Source organism: Oreochromis niloticus, linkage group LG11 (genome assembly GCF_001858045.2).
Source record: "Oreochromis niloticus isolate F11D_XX linkage group LG11, O_niloticus_UMD_NMBU, whole genome shotgun sequence".
NCBI classification, from domain to species: domain Eukaryota; kingdom Metazoa; phylum Chordata; class Actinopteri; order Cichliformes; family Cichlidae; genus Oreochromis; species Oreochromis niloticus.
The window spans coordinates 1,715,604-1,738,374 of NC_031976.2; the positions used below are offsets into that span (position 1 = coordinate 1,715,604).

Sequence of the window (22,771 nt, forward strand, 5' to 3'; positions counted from 1 at the left end):
TTGGTTTCATTATTTTGATGAGTATCCTGTTGTGTCACAGCCCATAGTCCTAAATGTCGAGTCCATTGTCACCCCACATTCCCTGACGCATATGCATGTGGGGTGGCCTCAAACAGTTAAGTGGGACACAGCAAGAAACTGCACGTGGGCCATTACACAATCAGCTGCATCACCATCTGATAATCATGGGGACCTGCAAGGAAAAGATTCACTTTTTTCTTTGGAGCAGCGTCTTTAAAAGAGAGCTCAAAGATCTCTTAAACAGTCGACAGAAGCTTTTGAGTTTAAAGCACTGGGGAGACAGTTTTCAAATAATGTGCAAAAGAACTAACAGCAGGCTTTGAAAATACTCAGATAAATAAAGATACAAAAGATACTTAAGCCATTTTGTACCAAGCTGCAAGAATGGTTTTTAATTTTGCAGAGCTGGAAATTTTTAACATGGGTGTCTATAGGGACCGACCTCCCTCTGAAACCAGCTTCAAGCAGCATTTATGGATCTGCAGTTTTTGATACTTCCTTGTTGGCCTCATTTTCCATCTACAGAGATTGTCACTTGGGGACTGCACAGCATTTTTAAACTTTTTCCATCAACTCACAAATTGAAACAATGCCCCCAAACTCGATCAGCTTTAGTTTACAAAAGTTCAAACAGCAGAAAAGATACTTTTCTATGCAACTGTCACTTTTATCAATTGTGTTAGCAAACAAAAGAGCAGCTATAGCAAACATGGGCATGTACGACTAAGGATGTCCTTATTGAGGTAACTGAGAAAGTTACATTCAGATTAAAAGGTTTTCACTGACTTCCTTAATTTCTATTTTATGTCTGCTTATCTTTCTTTTAATTTAAAAATGTCAAACTCTCACAGGGGTGGTACGTGCCGATTGTTCCTGGGAAACAGACTCTTTCTGTGTCTTCATTGTTGTTCTTTGCTGAAAATAGTAACATTTTCTTTGTATCTATTAGTCTTTACATCAGCTGACTGTATACCTGTATTGTCTGGCATCCTGAAGGCATTTACTGCACACCGCCATTTTCACATTTTGTCGTGTTACAGCCTTATTCCAAAACATTAAATTAATTTTTCACCTCAAAATTCTGCACAATACTAAATGAAGAAAAGTTTGCTTCACATTCTTACAAATGTATTAACATTTTTACAAAATGTTACATGTTACAGAATGTTACATGTATTTACAGGCTTTGCTCAGTGGCACAATGATTAGCACTGTTGCCTCACAGCAAGAAGGTCCTGAGTTCAGTTCCACTATGTGGCTGGTCCATCTTGTGTGGAGTTTGCATGTTCTCTCTGTGTTTGTGTGGGTTCACTCCAGCTAAGAATTTACAAAAGCCTTGATATAAATATGGTCTTCTAAACCCCATGCCCCCCTTTGATTCATCACTGCAATAGAAAGTGGAAGGCTGCCTGCAGTTAGCTGCCTGATTCATTGCTTCCAGCTCTGCCTCCTGTTTTGTTGTTTGTTGGTTAGTTGTTAGCACCACCATCTACAATCCAGCATCTTGTAGACCTGCTAACCAGCCATCAACCCTGACACCCAGTTCCACCCACTCCACTCTGCCTGCACACTCTTCTTCACCTCTCTTATCCACTGTCAGTTGTTTTGAATGGTTGACCCCAGGTATTTAAACTCATCTGGTTTCACTAGCTCTACTTGCAGATTTGCTGTTACACCTCTCTCCCTCTCATTCACACACATTTATTCAGTCTTACTAGTATTGTGCTTCTTAAGGACTTTGTTTTTTCTTTGTCCCTGTCTCTGTGTGTCGCCCTCTTTCTGCAGTATGTATGTATCAAGTAAATGAAACATCCACCTGGGTTATTTTCCATGCCCCACCCCCTTTACTAACACTTGCTTTTGGCTCCGCCTTCGCTACAGTCGCAGAGGGCTTATAAACCAGGCTCAGGTTGAGCACAACTTCATCCACACAGCAGACACTTATTCTTTTGCAGGCTCGCTGACACTACACACAGGACCGAGTCATGGAAAAAGATGGAAGACCCAACTGGGACAGCCCCATGCAATTTGTGCTGGCGTGTGTATCATATGCAGTCGGACTGGGAAACGTATGGCGGTTTCCATACCTCTGTCAATTGCACGGTGGGGGTAAGTCCGTGTGAACCTCTTACAAGTCATGAGCAGCCCTTTCTTGTGCCTTTAACTACGGAGGTTATCAGGTTTACGGAGATTATGTTTTATCCGCACAGAGTGTATTTTGATTGAAATGAAAAATCATCCCAATACACACTCTCTCTCTCTCTTCAAAGATTCAGTTGAAAGCAGTGATGTTGTACATAACGGGTTTTACTCACCTCTCCACTCGAGAAATCATGTTACGGCATCAGTGCAGATGGTAAACGACAGTTATTACAGTCATGTGTCATGTAAACGTGCGTTTATAATTTCCTCAATACCATTGATTGAATTGTAAGCAAGTAACGTAATATTCTTTAATTGGTGTGAAGAGTTGTTCGAATAAACGGAAGATTTTATAAAGGGGGCGGGGCGTTCTCGTGGTAAATTTCCTATGGAATCCTTATCTGACTCATTGAGCTATTGTTAGCTGTCTCACTGCTGAAAACAACAATAAAAGTACATGACGGTCATTAACGAGCGAAAAGCAAATAATCCAAATAAATCAGAAGCGGTTTCGAAGTAGGCTTGTTTAAACAGACTCCTGCAGCACCGTTTAAGTGATGGGAGTGCGCAATTTAAAGACGAACTAAAATAAAATCAACGCAAACATTCAGACATTAAAAAAAGAAAAAATGTTGTCGCTTCTTCCCTGAATATGTTTCCAACATATGGCACTTTATACCGGGGGTGTTTTTCCCGATGTTTCTCTCCCACTGCCAGAATTTGACTTTGTGCGTCACCCTTCATTTACTGTGTGGATGTGGAATTTTTCAGTGTACTTATACGTACGACTGTCCTGTGCTAGTGACCGACACCATAACACTTTTTTTCTTGACAACAAATCACCTTTGTGAGTGTAATTACAAACTCAGTGCACTGTGGATTATGAATGGCAGAAGGAACAGGGTGAAAAGATGTTTCTCACATACATTGTTCAAAGGTTGACCATAAGCAAGCACAGATAAATAATGGTCTTCTTCTAAGTAGGGAGACTGGTGGCAGTTGGGTCAGGGGTTTGTTGGCACACTGTAATTCTCCAGACTGCTAAGAAGGGTATCACTGTAAAAATCTAATTCAGAAATGCTTGTCCTCAGCCACTTATGCAAAACACCCGAAGGTCACAAGAGTGTGAGGTGAGGACAATTCAGTTTTGCTATGTGAAAACAAAAGCCCCCCCCCCCCCAAAACGTTAAACTACAGACATAAATAAAGTTTATACATTTTTGGTTGATAGAGATAACATTCAGCTATATGTGGAAAATGATGCAGACTGATATATATCATTTTGGTACAGACGTTAAAGTGAGTCAGGCTGGTAGGTTAACTTTATGAATTAATTTATAGTAAATGAATATAACGTTTTCTTAGTGGTGGGTTCTATTTTAATAAATTGTGCTCTATTGTTCATTAAAATAAATATATACACTTATACAAATTTTGGTGTTCGTTAATCAATAAAGACATCCCAGAATATCTGTTTATATTTTATATACATTTCACATATGCAAATATATGTGCTCAAATATATTAATTGCCTCCCAGATGGAGCCATAAATATAGCAGTACAGGTGGGAATAGACAAGGACAGAAAGTGTTGTAAAACATGTCCACAGATTAGATATGGTGCAATAAGCACACATCAGCTCTAATTACTCTCTGATGTGGAAATTCAAAGCTAGAAACCAGAGCTAAAGGTAAGTTAGGGACCCTTAAACACATTTTTGGTTTAAAAACAGATCTTACAAAGTAATAATTTTGTAGTATTCAGCATCTTTAATGGCTCCTATCAGCTTAGAAAGTGTGCTTCTGGTTTACACTCATGGGAGTCTTAAAATGCTATGGTTGCATATTTTTTTAATAATTATAATTGTGGTGATGTTTATATAGCAAATGTGTCCACTGCATAACATCTGTACTGTATTCACCCTTTTTACTTTCAGGGGGGTTCTTAATCCCGTATCTCATCATGTTGCTTTTGGAGGGGTTGCCCTTATTCTACATGGAGCTCGCCATTGGTCAGAAGATGCGTTTAGGTAGCATCGGGGCATGGACTTCGATAAGCCCGTATTTGGGGGGATTGGGTAAGTGCTTGATTAAAATGAAGTCACAATGCAATTACTCCACAGCTGTAGCTACTAGACACTACTAGAGGTGTTATAATAGAGTACCAAGGAGCACCAAGGAGAGGCTTTCTGGTGACAAAACAGTAAGCAGTTTAAATGTTGCATTAGAAGAAGCTAAAAAAGAGTCTGTGCAAAGGAGCTACAGACAGAACTTTGTAGAGTGCTGTTAATGGAAAACCCCTGGGCTTTGTTTAAGTTTTAATTTTTCAAATTAACAGTTTAATTTTATGTAGGCTATTTTATTTTATTTTATTTTATTTATATAGCATCAAATTACAATAACAGGTGCCTCAAGGTGCTTTATATGCAGGTACCCTACAATAATACAGCAGGTATAAGTAACAGGTGTCAATGTGAGATTGGTGATTTTATTTGCTGTTCTTCTCTGTTTTAGGGCTTGCTAGCGTTGTGACATCCTTGTATCTCTGTCTCTATTACAACGTCATCAATGCATGGAGTTTCTGGTACCTCTTTCATTCATTTCAAGTGAGCTGCTAATTTTCAAACTACTGCAGTTTTTTCAAACACATGCTACATTGTTGTAACTCATTTGAACATAACACATCTCTGCTGCTCTTCATGTTTATGTCAATTGCAGTCAGTCCTGCCCTGGGGGGTATGCCCCATAAATTCAAACCGAACGGGACCTACAGAGGAGTGTGAGGTGGCTACACCCACCCAATATTTCTTCTATAGGGAAACACTGAACATCTCTTCTTCTATTGAAGAGCATGGAGGCATTCATACAGGACAGGCACTGTGTCTCGTGCTTGCCTGGGCAATAACCTACCTGTTCATTGTGCGAGGAGTAAAGTCAACAGGAAAGGTAAGGAGACTAATGAGTTTGTGTGATACATATCAGAAGTGGATATGAGCACAACAATCGCCATCATGAAAATGCCACTTCAAAAATTTGGATACCAAGTAACATATCCCGAAATGCATTGTCACATAATTAAATGGTAAGCAAACCGGTTCTTATATACCGCTTTTCAACTCTGCCTGAGAACTCAAAGTGCTTTATACAATATAACAAGTTAACAGTATAAATCTTAGGCTGCAGACCCACAGACTGACAAAATTCCCAATCCTAATGAGGACACACATCTTTTTTTTTTTTCTTTTTTCTTTTTAAGTCGTATCAACACAAAACCAAAAACAAGAAGCAAAAAGCTGAAAACCACTCAAAGCAGTCTTACATATTTGTTTAATATGTGCATTGAAGGACATGTCCTGGTCAAAAATGACTCCAAGGTTCCTCACAGCATTACTGGAGGCCAAGGTAATGCCATCCAGAGTAAGAATCTGGTTAGATACCATATTTCTAAGATTTTCAGGGCCGAGTACAATAACCTCAGTTTGATCTGAATTAAGAAGCAGAAAGTTAGCGGCCATCCAGGTCTTTATGTCTTTAAGACATTCCTGCAGTTTAACTAATTGGTGTGTGTTACCTGGCTTCATGGACAGATAGAGCTGGGTGTCGTCTGCATAGCAGTGAAAACGTATGCTATGTCTTCTAATAAGGGAAGCATGTATAATGTAAACAGAATTGGTCCTAGCACTGAACCCTGTGGAACACCATAATTGACCTTAGTGTGTGAAGAGGACTCTCCATTTACATGAACAAATTGGAGTCTATTAGATAGATATGATACAAACCACTGCAGCGCAGTACCATTAGATGAGTCCACTGTCAGAGGCCATAAGAAGATCATTTGTAACCTTCACTAAAGCTGTTTCTGTGCTGTGATGAGCTCTGAAACCTGACTGAAACTCTTCAAATAAACCATTTGTCTTTTAAAATCACTCTTTCAAGATTTTTTGAGATAAAAGGAAGGTTGGAGATTGGCCTATAATTGGCTAAGACTGATGGGTCAAGTGATGGATTTTTAAGTAACGGTAACCTGTTTTAAGTTTAATATCAGTGGTATAAAAAGTGGCTGTACAGAATGTTCCATCTGTGAGATGGTTATGAGTAATTTGTTCTCTCAGTTCACTGTACTTAATATGAATCTAGCACAGTTCTTTGAGGTGTGGTGGAAGTGGAGATGTTCCTAGATATGGACCAACAGCAGCAACTGTTTGATGTTATGTCAATATCCACCAAAATCTCTGAGCAATATTAACAGGCCTTCTATACCACACAGCATATGGGGGTATAACCCATTACTAGCGATGTGTACCTAATAGAGGTTTTGGTGAATGTAATTTACACATATTTTTTTAAACCAGCAGACCCTAGTGCCTAACTAAAAATGTTCATTAAAAATACTGTAACACAAAGTTACAAAGTTATGATCAAATTCATTAACATTCCATCATCACACTTTCACATTTGAACTTTTCTATAATCGTGCTGTTTGGCTTCTACAGGTGGTGTATTTCACAGCTACATTTCCTTATCTGGTCCTGTTTATCTACTTGATTCGGGGTGTCACTCTTTATGGTGCCATCAATGGCCTCAAATACATGTTCACACCCAAGGTAAGAGCGTCTAGGAAATGTGCTACGCAGATAAGGCTCTTCAGGTTTCATACTTAGAATGGTTTATTTTTTATGTGTATGTGCATTTGTCTGCTTTTAGATGGCTGAACTTGCCAATCCTAGAGCGTGGATCAATGCAGCCACTCAGATCTTTTTCTCCCTTGGTTTGGGTTTTGGCTCACTAATAGCCTTTGCTAGCTACAACCAGTACAACAACAACTTTCAGAACCAGGCCATCGTTGTCTCACTTATCAACAGTGGAACCTCTATCTTTGCCAGCATCGTCACCTTTGCCATCTATGGCTTCAAGGCTACTCTCAACTATGAGGACTGCCTGGACAGGTATGTATGATTTGTGCTAATGCAGGGTTCCCGCTACACATGCAACCATGCCTGTAAATCTACAGGTGTGTCCCTATATATTATATTATATATAATAATATATTATACGGAATATATTTTACGGTTTAACAAGTTATTACAAATCCCAGCATGCATACTTCAATTTCCAAAATTCAGAATACCACACATGGTTTGTAACATGCTCTTATAGGTCATTTTTAAAGAGGCTCTTTGTGGCCTCAAATCCAACTGAGTAACAGAAAAAAATACCACAAACTTTATCTTTGAACCAGTATTTTATATGTAAAAACAGACAAACTTTGTATGTTGTGATATGATGTTACAATTATAAAATCAGGATTGTAACAATGTAAAACACTGGCATGGAAAATGACTTGTAAATGACTTCTGGTTAACAACACAGGCTGCAAAAGACAATATTTAAGGCAGAATGAGTAAATTATTGGCCTTAATTGGCATCAAAATATCTTGAATAAATCTTTTTTCTGATCTTAGAGAAAATAAGACATGGGAATTTTTTTTCTTTTATGATATTTGTGAAAATAACGTGTGTCAGCTATTATTCACCAAGCTAATCCCATATCAATACTATCCACATCAGCACAGTAGGGTCAGCAACACTCATTTTTTGTGCAGGAAAAGTTTTAAATTCAGCATAATTCAGCATTCCCGGACCATGAAACTGCCCACGCATTTGTATGGAGGTCAAACAAGGCAGTCCACATCAGCTTTTTGGACTAGCTGTGTACATTTTACATTAGCTTGTTGGAGATGATACCAAGGACGAGTTTGTTTTAAGGTTATATAAAAAATCAAAACATCTGGTGCCCCAAACCCGGAAGCATTTGAGGTTTTAGTTTTGTTTTTCTTGGGTTTTCTTTTCATTCAGAATGGTCTTAAATAAGTCATAGAAATGTTAAATCTGACTGACTTTAAGCCATAGAAACCCTGCATGAGCTTTATTAAAATGAAATAAAACAAAACAAAACAAACAGTATAAGTGAGCGTAGAGAGATATAAATCTGTTTGGTTTGTTTTTTCACTTGGACCCTAGACTACAGTTTAAACATAGCTCTGGCCTGTGGGCATAAAATCAAAGCTAACAGTCACATTAGCCACATTAGCCATTAGCCAAACACAATGGATTTTCCTATTGTTGTGGGGACATTGCATCAAAATAAAAGTAATCCACTGGGTCTTCAGTTCCTCAGATGCCGGGAGTGCGTGAAGACGTCTGTGTTTGCGCTCGCAGCCAACAACTGAACATTTGGTGAGTTTTGTTTGTCGCTGAGACATTTTAGTGTTAGTTAGCTAAAGCGACTCTAGCAAGAAGTTAATAGCAGTCGGTGATGCAGCTGCTCAGGGATGGAGAGTGGGTCCTGGTTGGCCAATGTCTGAGACCAGTGGCTGCAAAGTTGTGAGATCACAAGCTTATGGAAGTGCAACAAGGGCTCCAAATGAACAGTGTTTATTACTGTCATCTAAACATGTTCATGCAAGTGCTTCTGAAATGACATGTATTAGTGCTTTTACATTGAAACCATTTTAAGTCTTCTTTAGGATGAAAGTGAGGTGGTACAAACACATCAATCGTTCAACCAGGATGCTCGAGTAATGCCTGGACCAGTTGTTTGGGACCATTTTAAAACTGCGGTTTACTCATTGTTTGGTTAGGTTGATGAACCGAAACTACTTGGTTATGTTTAGATTTAGAGGTTAGCATAAGGCTTGGAGAACAAAAACTACCTGGTGAGGATGAGGAAAGAATATGGTTTTGATTCTGTTACATTATTAACAAAGTTACAGACAAGCTCAATAAAACGTATCTAAAAATGACGACACCAGTGTACATGTTGCACTTATTCAATAAAGATTACATTGAAATGAAGCTGTATGTTGTGATAACAGCTTACACCATGTTCATCGAGAGGATAGTCTCTTACAGGTGTAGTTTCTGAAAACAGGCTGTGTGCATTTCTCTGTCAGTTGAGTAATTTGGTACTTTAACAACATAGCATGTTGCTTTGAAGGAAGAAGAAAAACCCAGAAATGTTCTTTCTTTCACAGAATAGGACTTTGGACCTAGAATCTGGTATGCAGAACATGTGTCCAGTGTTAGATCACTTAATAACAAGACATAACGACTCAGAACAAATATGTGGGGTGTGGTGGAGGGTTGGGTGGATGGAGGGATTGGGGTTGGCAGTAGTTGGGGGTTGGTGGTGGGGTGGGGGGCTGGTATGTGGTAGGGGTCAAAGTACCATCCACATGAATGCCAAAACCCAACAGAACATTGTATTTCATTAACATAAGTGCCATTCACTACACCTGCCGGGGGTTGGTAGCAAAAAGTAAAGTGACTGAATGCAATGATTTTACAAAAGTAATACAAAAAAGTAAGAACGAAATGGTTGGTTTGCAGTTGAAACAAATAAGAACAAAAACAGTTAAAACTGTCTCTCATCTGCCCCAAAAACAAAAGTGGACTGTAAACTTAGTTCAGTATCACATCAATTCCCAGTCTAATAAAGGAAACAATTTGTGGAATACGTCTAAGTTCAACAGGTTGCAAAATGGCCTGTGCAATTATTGTGGAAGGTCAGGGTTAATTTGTGCTCCTTTTTCTTCGTTTTCAGAATGCGCATTCTGCTGCTAAATACCTTTGATCTAGCAGAAGACGCCATCAGCATGGACAGTGTTCTTGAGTGGATTGAGAAGCTGAACACAACATATCCAGAGCAGTTTGCCCAAATTGCTGACAAAGTAAGAGAGGGAGAGTGCAACCTGGAAAAGGAACTAGACACAGTGAGTTACACTCATCTACATACAGTAACCACACTGGAAACACTATTCAGTTATAAAATAATGGAAAGTTGGAAGTTATTTAAATCGGGAAGAAAAAGAGAAACGATAGATGATCAACGTTTGTCATCCAGAGTCTGATCGTACAGTTAGGTCCTTATGTTTCTGGACCATGACACAATTTCTGTAATTGTGCCTGTGTACACAGTACATTTTAAATAAAACAGTCAAGATGTGATTGACATGCATATACCACTGCAATTTAAAAAAGCTTAAGATCATGAGCTGTTCCTTTTGTCTGTCCAAGAACAGCACGTGCTTTTTATATGATTCCTGACAAAATCTAATCTGCCCTTTCTGTTTTGAGGGTAACCACTACCGTATTTTCTACACTATAAGGCGCATTTGAAATCCTTTAATTTTCTCAAAAATCGACAGTGTGCCCGTATAATCCGGTGCGCCTTATGTATGAATTCTGGTTGTGCTTACTGACCTCAAACTGATTTTATGTGGTACACAGCGCTCAAAAATCTGTCAAAACATGTTTTAGTCCGACTTTGGTAAGCTACGAAGCCGCACTGCTTGTTGGATTGTCGGAGCATTATGGCTACCATAGTCGGGAGCCTCGCGGAGTAATCTGGGTCCTAAACTCCGTCAGCTTCAGGTCCCAAAGTCAAACGAACACTGCGGCATCACTGAGAGTTACAAACTGTCTAAATTCTTTCATCTTTAATAAAATGATCAGCGTTGCTGCTTTACCAGGTGTAACAAATAAGTTTAACATCCAGGCATCCATGAAAACAGGATTTATTACATTTAACAGAGTTAGAAGTTAGCAGGAAGTTAGCTCACTAGTTACCTAAACATGATATAGCATGTTCTGACTGAGAGATTTCTGAAACATTCAAACGTACAGCTCTGCTATCACTTCCAACATAAATGAAGACAGAAAACTAAACAGCAGTGACGTTTGTAGGGTTACTGAAGTTGGGCTAGCTGGTATATAATGATGTGCTATGTGATCGCTAGCGACACAGCTACGTTAGCATAACATAAACACAGTGAAGCTGGAGGATGAACGCTAACACTTTTCCACTCGATAAAAGTTAACGTGAGGGTTCCTGATGGTTAGGGACAAATGCAAGGAGAACAAGGAGAACAACTGATAATCCATCCACAATACGAGGTTAGTCATTCATATACTGCAACAACATGAGAACAGAGCAGCTGTCAGTGAGTTCAGTAAAGTTTGACTTATCTGACTGTTTTGTTTCGATTAATGTGCCTTATAATCCGGTGCGCCTTATGGTCTCAAAAATACGGTAGTTTGCACCTTGTTATAAAGCCTCTGTACATGCATTGATTAAGGTAACCAGGTGTACCAGATTGCTGATTTGACCACTCCTAGGTTTTTGCTGTCTCTCTTACAGTTTTATTTTAGTTCTTCATCTTAATGATCGCCTCCTTTACTTTGGAGTTTAAGTTAAATCAAATAAAATTTGTTCTTGCAAGGTACTAAGTACACTACAAAAACACTATGCACCCTCTAGTGTCCAGATGTGGAATAGCATTTTACTACCTGAAACTGCCACAATCCCACAAGAACATTTAAATGACAGATTAACAAATACAAACATAAACAAACAAACAAAAAACTTTAGGGTTGGCAGTTTTTCTGTTTGTTTTCAATGCCATGTTTTAACAGACAGCTATTTATAACTCTTTACATGGACACTAGGGAGAAATGCAAAAATAGAGCACACAACATGAAGCGATGTATGACAACGATGTGACACTGGACACTTAAAGACACGAGATAATTAGGGAGATTGAACACAGCAGGGAACACAGATGAACTAAAACTGAATAAAGAGACAGACATAAGTACAAATAAGGACATAGGGACAAATAACACGGGAAGCAACACACACTGAGACCCAGACTAAGACATGTGAACTAGACACTGGGACTAGGGATAAACAGATACATGACAGACTGGGGAGACAAAAGATGAAACAAGACAAGAGAGGAAACATAGACAGGTAGACAGAACACAGACCAGACAGAAACATGACTGAGCTGAGGGAGAGAGACAGACACAGAGACATGAAATAGATGGGTAAATAAACATGGAGACAAGACTGAATTTCACAGGAGACGCTGAGGACTAAAAAACAAAGGCGAGACAAAGACACAGAAGGAACCTAATAATATCAAACAAGAGACCATGAACCAGAAAGACCAATAAACCCAGGAAAGCTAAAATAACTAAACTCAAGACTAAACCATACGAAGCTTGAACTTCAATCATCTTCTGATTGTAAAGGAAAGAATCATGAATCCAAAATAAAACTCTAAACACTGTGTCAAAGACCCACGTCTGCCTGCAGAGTGACCAGCACGACCACACTGGCCCACTTGTGACAGATCCTGGTTGAAAGTTTGGATGCTATCCAACAGCAGTGTTCCACCAAGCTGATGGAAAGAATAATAATTTATAATAATTATAATAATAATAAAATAATAACATGCTACTGAGGCCCCTGTTTGTTAACTGTCAGTATGTGTTGTTTCTTTAATCATCCGTCCATCCAACAAACAACACCGAACAACTCAATTCAACGTGACTGCTTAAACCACAAATGTATTATTTTAGACTTGGTCTCTCTGTGGTATTATATCACTTCCTGTTTCTGTTACAATACGCAGTGGTTTTTTGTGTAGCCCATTTAATTAAAAACCTGTAGCTAAGGACTAAAACATACCGCTTGTGCTGCCTGTCTGTACAACCCGATATCAAACACCCCGATCCAGTGTCCATTTCACGCTTTGCCTCCAAAACGTAAAATCTACACGTTGCATTAAGTTGCAGTAAGCTGCAGAACCAGCAGAGGGAAATATTTGATTTCAAGCCAACATGAAAATAATAACAGGAAAGCGTTTAAACAGATAATATTAACACATTCACATGTATGTCCATACTAGCCGCTTAATCGGGACCCTGACGATGCTGGGATGTACTTTGTACGTTACGATTTTGTGGCTTTAAATATATTTTCTCCCCCTGCTGGTAATGCAATTTCTGCTTGCAGTAATGCAACTCATGCATTTTTGTCCCTCTCACGTTTTAGAGAGGCAAAGTGTGAAGTGCCCACGGTGGAACGGCGTGTCTATTACACGTTTTGCTATGATACCGGGTTGGTACTTTACATATTTACACTCCATCCTGGCTGAATTGTAAAATATTATTACTTATTTAGGTGAAAAAAATATTTACTATATTACCAAAAATTGTTTAATATTAGCTGAAAATGACAAGTGGTTGAAGAAATTTACAGACCAAGCAATAAAACACCAGAAAACACCTCAGTGTATTTTTGGAAAACTGTGCATAATATTTCTGCAGGAAATATGTTCCCCATCAGTATGATATATGATACAGTACATCGTCTCCATTTCCACAGACATGAAACCTCTTTACTGTAACTATAATTATTGAGATAAGGTTGTGGCATGTGCATCCATTTATAGGTATTTTATAAGAATGAATGATCTCTGTGAAATGTGTGTCTGTATAAATAATACTTCATAAAGAGAGATTTTGAAGTCATTTTATTTGACAAAGCTAATATGAATGTAAAACACTGACACTAAATTCACTTTGTATCTCAACTATAAACTCCCTTTATTTTTGTTTCAGGCAGTAGAGGGGACAGGCCTGGCCTTCATAGTGTACAGTGAGGCCATTAAGAACATGCCTTTGCCCCAGCTGTGGTCTGTACTGTACTTCTTCATGCTCCTGCTGTTAGGAATAGGCAGCATGTTGGGAAACATTACAGCCATCATCACCCCGTTACGTGATTTCAAGATTATGTCCCGCATGAGCAACGAGTTGTTCAGTGGTAAGATCCGTACTCATGTTGGTGGAGAAAGTCTTCGTAGTTTCTGCTGCTATGTATTGTCACTTAACTATTGCCACACTTTTCCTGTCTGTCTGGTTGGGTTACAAACAAACTGACTGTGGTAAAGATCAGCATTAATGTTTATTGCAGCCTATAAACTAGTTTTCAGCTGAGTGCACAAAGTTAAATAGAATTCAAAGTAGTAACTTGTGATGCTCCTACTTCCTATGAGAGAGAACAGACAGCCCTTGCAGATATTATCAAAGTCATTCTTTATGGTCCTACCATTCTGAGAAGGCAGATGTCTGGGAATACTGCTGTTTTTGTTTTTTGTTGTTTTTTGTTGTTGTTGTTGTTGTTGTTGGGTTTTTGGGTTTTGGGGGGTTTTTTTAAAGCAGGCAGAGTTTTCAACTTTAAGGCCTCTGTTGAACCAGGTCGCTCTCTAGGCTTAAATCCTTCCATTTCAATAAAATATATAGTTTGGGCTGCTGGACCGAGTGATCCTGAATCCCCTCTTAGTCTGCATTTAATCAGTAGACGTTATTGTTAGGGTGCCTGGGTCGTCAACCCAGTGTTTGTGTTCTAGGTTCTTTGATTTTCTTCATTTCATTATGTTCTAGCTTTCTTTGTCTAATGGGTTAGAGGAATGTTCTAAGTTTAGGTTCTCTGTGTGGTTTATGTTAGAGTGTTAGTCCCCAGCTGTGTTTCCCTCCTGTCTCACTTTCCCCGATTGCTTTCCCTGTGTATTTAATCCCTGTGTCTTCCTCTGTCTGTGTTGTGATCTCCCTAATTCCATGCTGTGTGTTCTGCCTGTCTGATTGGTTAAGTTGTTAGTTTTCTAGTATGTTTAGCTTTTTCTTCTTTTTTGCCATCCAGCAATAAAAGCTGAGTTTTGTGTTCACGTTTGCCTCTGTGAGTCTGTACTTTGGCTCCACCGTTCCTGCCTGCACACAGCCTTCACTCGACAGTTATTAATCTTTGTCTCTCTTCTACAGTGTGTCCTTTGTCCTGTTTTTCTCCCTTCATCTTCAGTTGGTTTTGGTAGATGGCCCCGCCCCTCCCTGACCCTGGTTCTCCCAGAGGGTTCTTCCTGTTAAAAGGGAGTTTTTTCCTCCCACTGTCTCCAAGTGCTTGCTCTTAAGAGGTCGTTAGACTGTTAGGATTTTCTCTATATTAGTGTAAGGTCTTTACCTTAGATACTATGTATTATCACCTAATATAAAGCTATGGAAGAGGATTAGGGCCACTGGGGGGGAAAAAGTGGTCAGAATTCTGGAAAAGAAGGAAAAACAAAAAAAGACGTGCCCACTTTTTTTTTTTTTTTTTTTTTTTCCAGTGGCCCTAATCCTCTTCCGTATAAAGCAAATCATTGTGACTGGTGTTGTAATTTGGTGCCAACACCAGTGACTAAGGTGTGAGGATTTCTTGCAGGTTTGGTGTGTGTGTTTTGTCTGCTGCTGGGCCTGGGCTTCACCACCACGTCAGGGAATTACTGGTTTACCATATTCAACGACTACGCAGCCACTTTCTCTCTGCTGTTCATCGTCCTCATTGAGGTCATAGCTGTTAGTTACATCTATGGAATTAAGAGGTATGTGTTGTCATTGTGATTTGTTACATTTCTTACTGTAGATGAAAACTTTTTTGTTCTCCATTAGAAGAGTTCTCATCTACTGCTATAAAATTCAATAATCGATACGAACATGTTTTGTACTCTTTAGGTTTGAAAAAGACATAGAAGACATGCTTGGTCATCGTCCCAACTGGTACTGGAAAATCATGTGGGCAGTAACCAGTCCCTTGCTCCTTATTGGCCTCTTTATATTTTACATCATTAGCTACATCCAAGGAGGGACACCCACTTACCAAGCATGGAATAAAGAGCTGGTGAGTTCTGGTTTCAATATTCCTGACGTGTAGACTTTTTTTTTGTTTTTTGTTTCTGAAATTGTGTACAATGTATTAAATCCTTCAACCAAGCATTACTTTTGTATGTATTTTAGTGAGCATTTAAATTCTCCTCAACAGACAGTATGGATTGGCATTATTGAGGTTTAGGGTTAGGATATGTTTAACAAAGTCTCCTGTAATACCGTGCACTCCAAAAAGGCAATGAGTGGAAAAATCTGGCAGAAAATGGCAAAAAAGATGGTGTAGTGCACTATTAAATAGGATCGTTTGGATTTAAATGATGCTGTGAATCGACGACTTCCAAATAGCTCTCAAATCAAGAAGCAAAAGTAAAGGAAACATTGTTTTCATTGGCTCATCCAGCCAAAGGACCGAAGTCCGTCTGCCATCCAACCAGAATCTGTACCCGCAGTATTGATCAGAAGTTTAAATTTGCACATAATTATCATGTAATAGGTTTTTTTACCCAAACTGGGCTCAAGATCAGGATCTGTTGTTTCATGAGCAAGAATGGATCGCTCTCAAGAGCATGTGAATTCCAGTGTGAAGTATTCCACAGTAAACTGTTTGTGCGATTATAACAAAGTGGAAGCGATTGGGAATGGCAGCAGCTTAACCACCAAGTGGTACGCAACGTAAAATCACAAAGCGCATGCTGAGGTGCAAAGTCAATCTCAACAGACCTCCAAATATCACATAGCCTTTAGACTAACTCAAGAACATTGAGAGAGCTTCATGGAAGGAGTTTCCACGGCCGAGCAGCTGCATCCAAGCGCAGTGCAAAGTGTCTGAAGCAGTGATCTCAAAGCTAGCTGCCACTGAACTCCAGAGGAGTGCAGACGTGTTCTCTTGAGTGACAGAATGTCTGGCAATCCAATGGACCAGTCTGGGTTTGGTGGTTGCTAGGAGAAAGGTACAGTGTAATGTTTGGATGGGGGGGTGGTTATGGTGTGGGGTTGTTTCTCAGGAGCTGGGCTCAGCCCCTTAGTTCCAGTCAAAGGAACCATTAATGCTTCAGCATACCAAGACACTTTCGACAATTTTATGCTCCCAACTTTGTGGGAACAGTTTGGGGATTTTCAAATGAAGAACAAGTATCTATCAAAGACTGATCTTGAGTTTATCGTGGTACAAACAAGATTTGCAAAACTTTCTGAAGAGTTTCTTTCTGAGATGCTCCTCAGACGGAAGCAAATCTATCATTTAAGAGTTTGAATTCCACCAAAGTCATAATCAGACAGAATTCTTGGAAGCACGGAGATATTTTGACATAGGCAAGGAAGTTTGATGTCATCCATGTACACAGGGATCAAACTGAAAATTATAATTAAAAGATGAATTAGAAACAGGAGAAACACCCTTCTGACACGATGTTAGTGTTGACACTGGATACTACTCTGCTATTAAAAACAAGATCAGTGCACAGTTGGCTGCAGTGTAAATGAGTAATCCAGTGTAACAGCAAATGTATTTTTAAACTTGCACTGTCATATTATCTTTTATCTTCTAGACATGTGACAATACTGTACTATACACACTCATCAAACAGAACAACATCATGACATTTTTATTTAGCCATGCATCACGTAGTTATGAGTCCTTACCAAGATTAGGATCTGGATATGTTTGCAACTGTACCGCTCTACAGACTGATGCCATTATAATCAGAATGAAAAGCAAAGTAAATATTGTGAGTTGATAACAATTTCTGCTGATGGTGAACTGTATGTGTGGCTTCCCAGGGTGAATCAGTGGTGACGGAGTACCCGGTCTTTGGTCAGGTTTTCATCGTGCTGCTGCTGGTGTCGTCAGTCAGCTGTGTTCCCCTCACAGCTCTGTATGCCTTCTGCAGGAAGAGGAAAGAGCGAGCCTATGAAAAGCGTCCATCTCCTGTGAGTACAGTATCAGTGTAGGGACCAAACCTCCTGGCATTTCCTGTTTCCTGGACCTCTCCATATCTGCTCTTCAGCTGAACAGCAGGACTACAGTATTTCGTACCTAACCCAGGGTGGGTCGGTAGTATTTGATGGTTTGAGTTTTGCCTTAGCGACAGCCCTTTTGAACTGTTTGTCTGCAAAAATGACATCACTTCAGTGTTGCTGTAGTAACAGAGTAGGCGACATCAAACACAGGTGTTCTTTGTTCAGAATATTCTCCATATTTCCTTTGAATCGACTGTTGTATTATTTCTCTCACTATTAAAGTCAGACGTCTGTCAGTAATCAAGTCTACAACATTGAGAAGAATATCCTCTAAATTTCACCTGTGGCACACATTATTGCTCATATTATCAGATGAAGGTTGTCTGACTGTCAGATATTTAAATATAGTTGTAATTTGGTATTTTGTTTGTCATTATTTTTCTAAATAGTAGTACGGTATTATGAATTTATGTACATAAGCTACTATGAGTTTTAAATGTATTGTTTTAATCATTTATTCCCATCTTACACACTGTAAACATGTTTTAAAGCAGTAGTGCACAGAAGTGAGCACTAAAATATCGTAGGCATCAAAAAAGGAAGTCCTGTCCTTTCACACTGTAACATCACACTATAGTGGACTCGCCTGTTTCTGTCTAATAAGTTAAATTCTCACACACATGCTAGATTAGAGCCTGTGACAACAATCTCATTATAGAGGTTCACTTTCTGTTTTGAAGTATTTTTGAGCAAAGGAGCGTTTTTGTATCACTGCCAAAAATGACACTTGATTCAAGACTCGAGTTGGAGCTGTTTTCCTGTCATCTAATTATAGCTGGCACTGATGTGTCAGACAGAATTATATGTGTGTATGAATGATCTGCTTTCTACATAAGTATTTTTGATAACTAGTTTTTTATTCATTTTAAAAGGGCTGGCAGCTCATTATGAACCAAAATAGCTGTATGAGCCAATTCTGCTGTGCCAAAACACAATTGTAATAAAAATATTTGCTTTGTAGATTCCCAAATATGTCAAATGTGTATATACTGTTGGGTATGTGTCATCGAATGACCAAATAATTGGACTAATGAAAAATGTGATTTTTGCTTTTTGTGCCAGTGAGTTAATAAACGATGAACTGTCAGTAAAAAGTAGTTTGTCAGTTTTCTTGAACATAAAGCATCTTGTAAGTCACTGTGTTGTCTTTCAGCTTCATCTGAATTTTATTTGGGTTTTTTTTTTATTAAAGAAGGAAGACATTTATGTGCGTGTGTGTCTTTTAGAAGACAGGTGTCTTTTTTTCTTGATGGATTCTGTCCCTGTACATCTGTAAACACTGAGTTTGAAATCTTGAACTGCTTCTTATATAAAACCAGCTAACGTTTAACCATTACAAACATCAATGGAGTGATGTTTGTAATCATTTGGACACAGTTTTTGCATACTGCCACCTGCAGGTATTCATAACTGACTATAGGAGTCAAATGTAAATTCCATAATAAACTCCTGACCTTACATTAAAATGGCTTGTGTGTTCCTGTGTCTTGTTTTTGTTGACCTTGTTGCATCTAAATGTTCATGCAGATTTCATATGCGTCCTTGTTATGGAATACATTTTTATGTACTTCAGTAACAGGTGGTTTCATAGGTCAGGGAGGTATTAACCTGTCAATGTTAAAAGGGAGTTTTTCCTTCCCACTGTAAGTGTTTGCTCTTGTGTGGTCGTCTGACTGTTGGAGTTTTCTTTGTACAATCTTTCACTTATAATGTAAAGTGCCTTCAGACAACTGTTGTACTGATTTTGCTCTATATAAATAAAACTGAGTTAAACCTTGACTTTGTAGTTCAATTCAGGCAAAGCTTTTTGGTAAAGTATTCACTGTGAGTAAAGGCTTGGCCAAAGTACTCACCTTACCTTTGCAAGACGTTAGAAATATGCTGAAAACTAAATATCAGCAGTTCTATGAAATGATGCTGACATTCTAAACAGATCACACCAGTTTTACTTACCAGAGACACGGGGCAGCTGTGGCTCATAAGCTGGGTTGTCTACCAGTTGGAAAGTTGGTAGTTTGCTCCTCGGTTGGACGTGCAGACTGGAATAGCTATCCTTGGGCAAGATACTAAAGCCTGAGCTGTTCCTGACACACAGTGAATTGTGTGAATGTGAAACAAGGTGCATATACAGAAAAAAGCACTTGTTTGAAAACGAGATTGAGGCTTATAGAGAAGGCATGCCCAGCTAGAATAGAAAAGCACCATGTGAATATGCTTAGCAGTCAGTTTTACTTCATGAGTCCTTGTGATGCATTTGTCAAAGGATTTTTGTATTTTCTCTTACTTTCTTCTTTGGCAAACATGGATGTGATGATATACATTTGCTTTTCAATACTGCAGAATCACTGTACTATCATACCACCTGTAATATCATGTACCATGACAGTATCATTGTGCAGAGTCACACTGCGTGGGGATGTGACAAATGTCAGCTGTAAAAACAAAGTGTGATCTGGCTCACTGAATCCCAATGTGTTTGTATTTATAACTGAAAACTGATTACACTGCTAATTATGTGGTTAGATTTATAATTACAATGGCAGATGGACACATTTATTTTTTAATGTTTCACCTTGTCTCACCTTTCTCACTCACTATGTGTTAATAGACCTCTCTGCATCGAATCATATCTGTTATTAACCTCTGTCTCTCTTCCACAGCATGTCTTTATCCTGTTTTCCTTCTCTCACCCCAACCGGTCGCAGCAGATGGCCCCGCCCCTCCCTGAGCCTGGTTCTGCCGGAGGTTTCTTCCTGTTAAAAGGGAGTTTTTCCTTCCCACTGTCGCCAAAGTGCTTGTTCATAGGGGGTCATATGATTGTTGGGTTTTTCTCTGTATCTATTATTGTGCGATCTACTGTGCAATATAAAGCACCTTGAGGCGACTGTTGTTGTGATTTGGCGCTATATAAATATAATTGAATTGAATTGAATTGAATTGAATGTACTGTTTTTGGTGTGCTGAAACTATTTAGCAGCTACAATACTTTATACATACAATACTTAAAAGCTGTTTCTCTGAAGTGAAAAACTGTCTTTACCCATATAAAGACAGTGGGAAGCTGTATTTTGTTCTTGGTGTTTTGCAGGTTTGACCTGTGGGAGGTCGCCCAGCATGTTTCCCTTCTTGAACATTGAAGTTAATCTGATTTGGTATTTTAAGCTTCCTTGTTTCGTCATCAACTGATCCTCATCACAGCAAATGAGTCCTTGAGTACACTGAGGTAATTGTTGTTATGAAATGACACTGTATACAGAAACCTAAATTTAATTCAATGTAAACAGTATGGTATTGCTGTGACTCCTAAAATCATTTTGTTAAACAGAAGAGTGAAATCTTTGATTAATTAATAATTAATCAGAAATGTTCATAAATTAATTATTCCAGGTCAAACAGTATGAAATGGAATCTGACACGCAGACATCGACAGGAAGATTATTCCAGAGTTTGGGTGCTACAATTGCAAAAGCTCGGTCCGCTCTAGTCTTTCGTCGGGGCCTTTGTTGCACTAAGAGCAGTTGGTTAGAGGATTAGAGGATCTGAGCGCTCTCTTGGGGCTATACACATCGAGAAGGTCTGTTAGGTAACTGGGCACCAGGTTATTTAAATTTTTAAAAGTATACAAAAGGATTTTTAAAAACAATACGGTATTTAACAGGGAGCCAGTGTAGATTGGCTAGAACAGGGGTGATGTGATCATGCCCTCTGGTGCCAGTTAAGAGGCATGCTGCGGCATTGTGAACTAATTATCATTATTATTATTATTAATTGCAAACCCTGGAGGAGAGAGAATTGGAGGCCGATGTACAGAGAACTGCAATAGTCTAGTCTCGAAGTAAAGAAGGCATGGATAAGCTTTTCAAGCTCTTTATGTGGAATATAGGGCTTAGCCTTGGAGATTTGGCGTAGCTGGTAAAAACTCGTTTTCACAACTGAGGACACTTGTTTGTCTGAGTGAGCTGTCCAGGACCACTCCAAGATTTCTAACAGTATAAGAGAGATGGCTGGCATAGGATCCCAGTGTATTAGTTAGATGGTCCAGGGGAATGGGACTATCAAAAACAATAATTTCCATTTTACTTTCATTTAGAGTTAGAGAGTTTTGTAATAGCCAGTCTTTAACTTCCCGCAGACAGTTGAACAAAGGCACTAATGGGGACTGGACATCCTGATTCAGGGGGAAGTAGATTTGGACGTCGTCAGCATAGCAATGAAACGAGATATTATGATTTTTGAAAATGAGTCCCAAGGGCGGGTGGCACGGTGGTTAGCACTGTTGCTGCACAGCAAGAAGGTCCTGAGTTCAATTCCACCATCAGGCCGGGGTCTTTCTGTGTGGAGTTTGCATGTTCTCCCCGTGTTTGCGTGGGTTCCCTCCGGGTACTCCGGCTTCCTCCCACCGTCCAAAGACATGCAGCTTGTGGGGATAGGTTAATTGGATAATCAAAATTGTCACTAGGTGCGAATGGTTGTCTGTCCCTGTGTGTTAGACTGGCGACCTGTCCAGGGTGTACCCCGCCTCTCGCCCTATGACAGCTGGGATAGGCTCCAGCACCCCCCGCGACCCTGAAAAGGATAAGCGGAAGCGAATGGATGGATGGATGGATGGAGTCCCAAGGGCAGCACGTACAAAGAAATTAACGTAGGACACACCACAACGGAAAGGGGCAGAGGAGGAGGAGTATTTCCCCATTGTGACAGAGAAAGATCTCTCAGATAAGTATGATTTAAACCATGAAACGCCATTACCTTTAAGTCCGACTACACATTCTAGCCTTGCCAGAAGAATATTGTGATCAACCAAAGCCGACGTTAAGTCTAATAAAACTAAGACCACTGAGCACCCTGAATCAGCAGTTAAAAGGAGGTCATTAAAAACTCTTAACAGTGCTGTCTGGGTACTGTGACGCGGTTTAAACCCAGACTGGAATTTTTCACTATTTTCTCCAAGATTTTGGCCATAAAAGGAAGTTTAGAGATCGGCCTATAGTTTGAAAGAACATTAGGCTCAAGGTTACTTTTCTTGATAACAGGTTGCACAACA

General features: G+C 39.3%; 1 protein-coding gene across 1 annotated transcript; it reads left to right on the forward strand.

The window, feature by feature from the left end:
• Nucleotides 1-1,896: 1,896 nt before the first annotated feature.
• On the forward strand, nt 1,897-19,506 carry slc6a20 (solute carrier family 6 member 20). Its single transcript, XM_005472357.4, has 11 exons — nt 1,897-2,130; nt 4,101-4,241; nt 4,678-4,769; nt 4,882-5,109; nt 6,657-6,767; nt 6,868-7,109; nt 9,767-9,935; nt 13,633-13,834; nt 15,266-15,425; nt 15,556-15,721; nt 17,488-19,506. Exons 1-11 carry the CDS (start codon nt 2,007-2,009, stop codon nt 17,656-17,658), a joined length of 1,806 nt encoding a protein of 601 aa, XP_005472414.1. The 5' UTR covers nt 1,897-2,006; the 3' UTR covers nt 17,659-19,506.
• Nucleotides 19,507-22,771: the final 3,265 nt, after the last annotated feature.

Excerpts from the sequence above, each read along its gene's own strand:
- slc6a20 (XM_005472357.4), top strand. The coding sequence starts at position 2,007 with ATGGAAAAAGATGGAAGACCCAACTGGGACAGCCCCATGCAATTTGTG. Across the intron at positions 2,131-4,100 it reads CTGTCAATTGCACGGTGGGG|GGGGGTTCTTAATCCCGTAT; the intron begins GTAAGTCCGTGT and ends TTTTACTTTCAG. Across the intron at positions 15,426-15,555 it reads TACATCTATGGAATTAAGAG|GTTTGAAAAAGACATAGAAG; the intron begins GTATGTGTTGTC and ends TGTACTCTTTAG.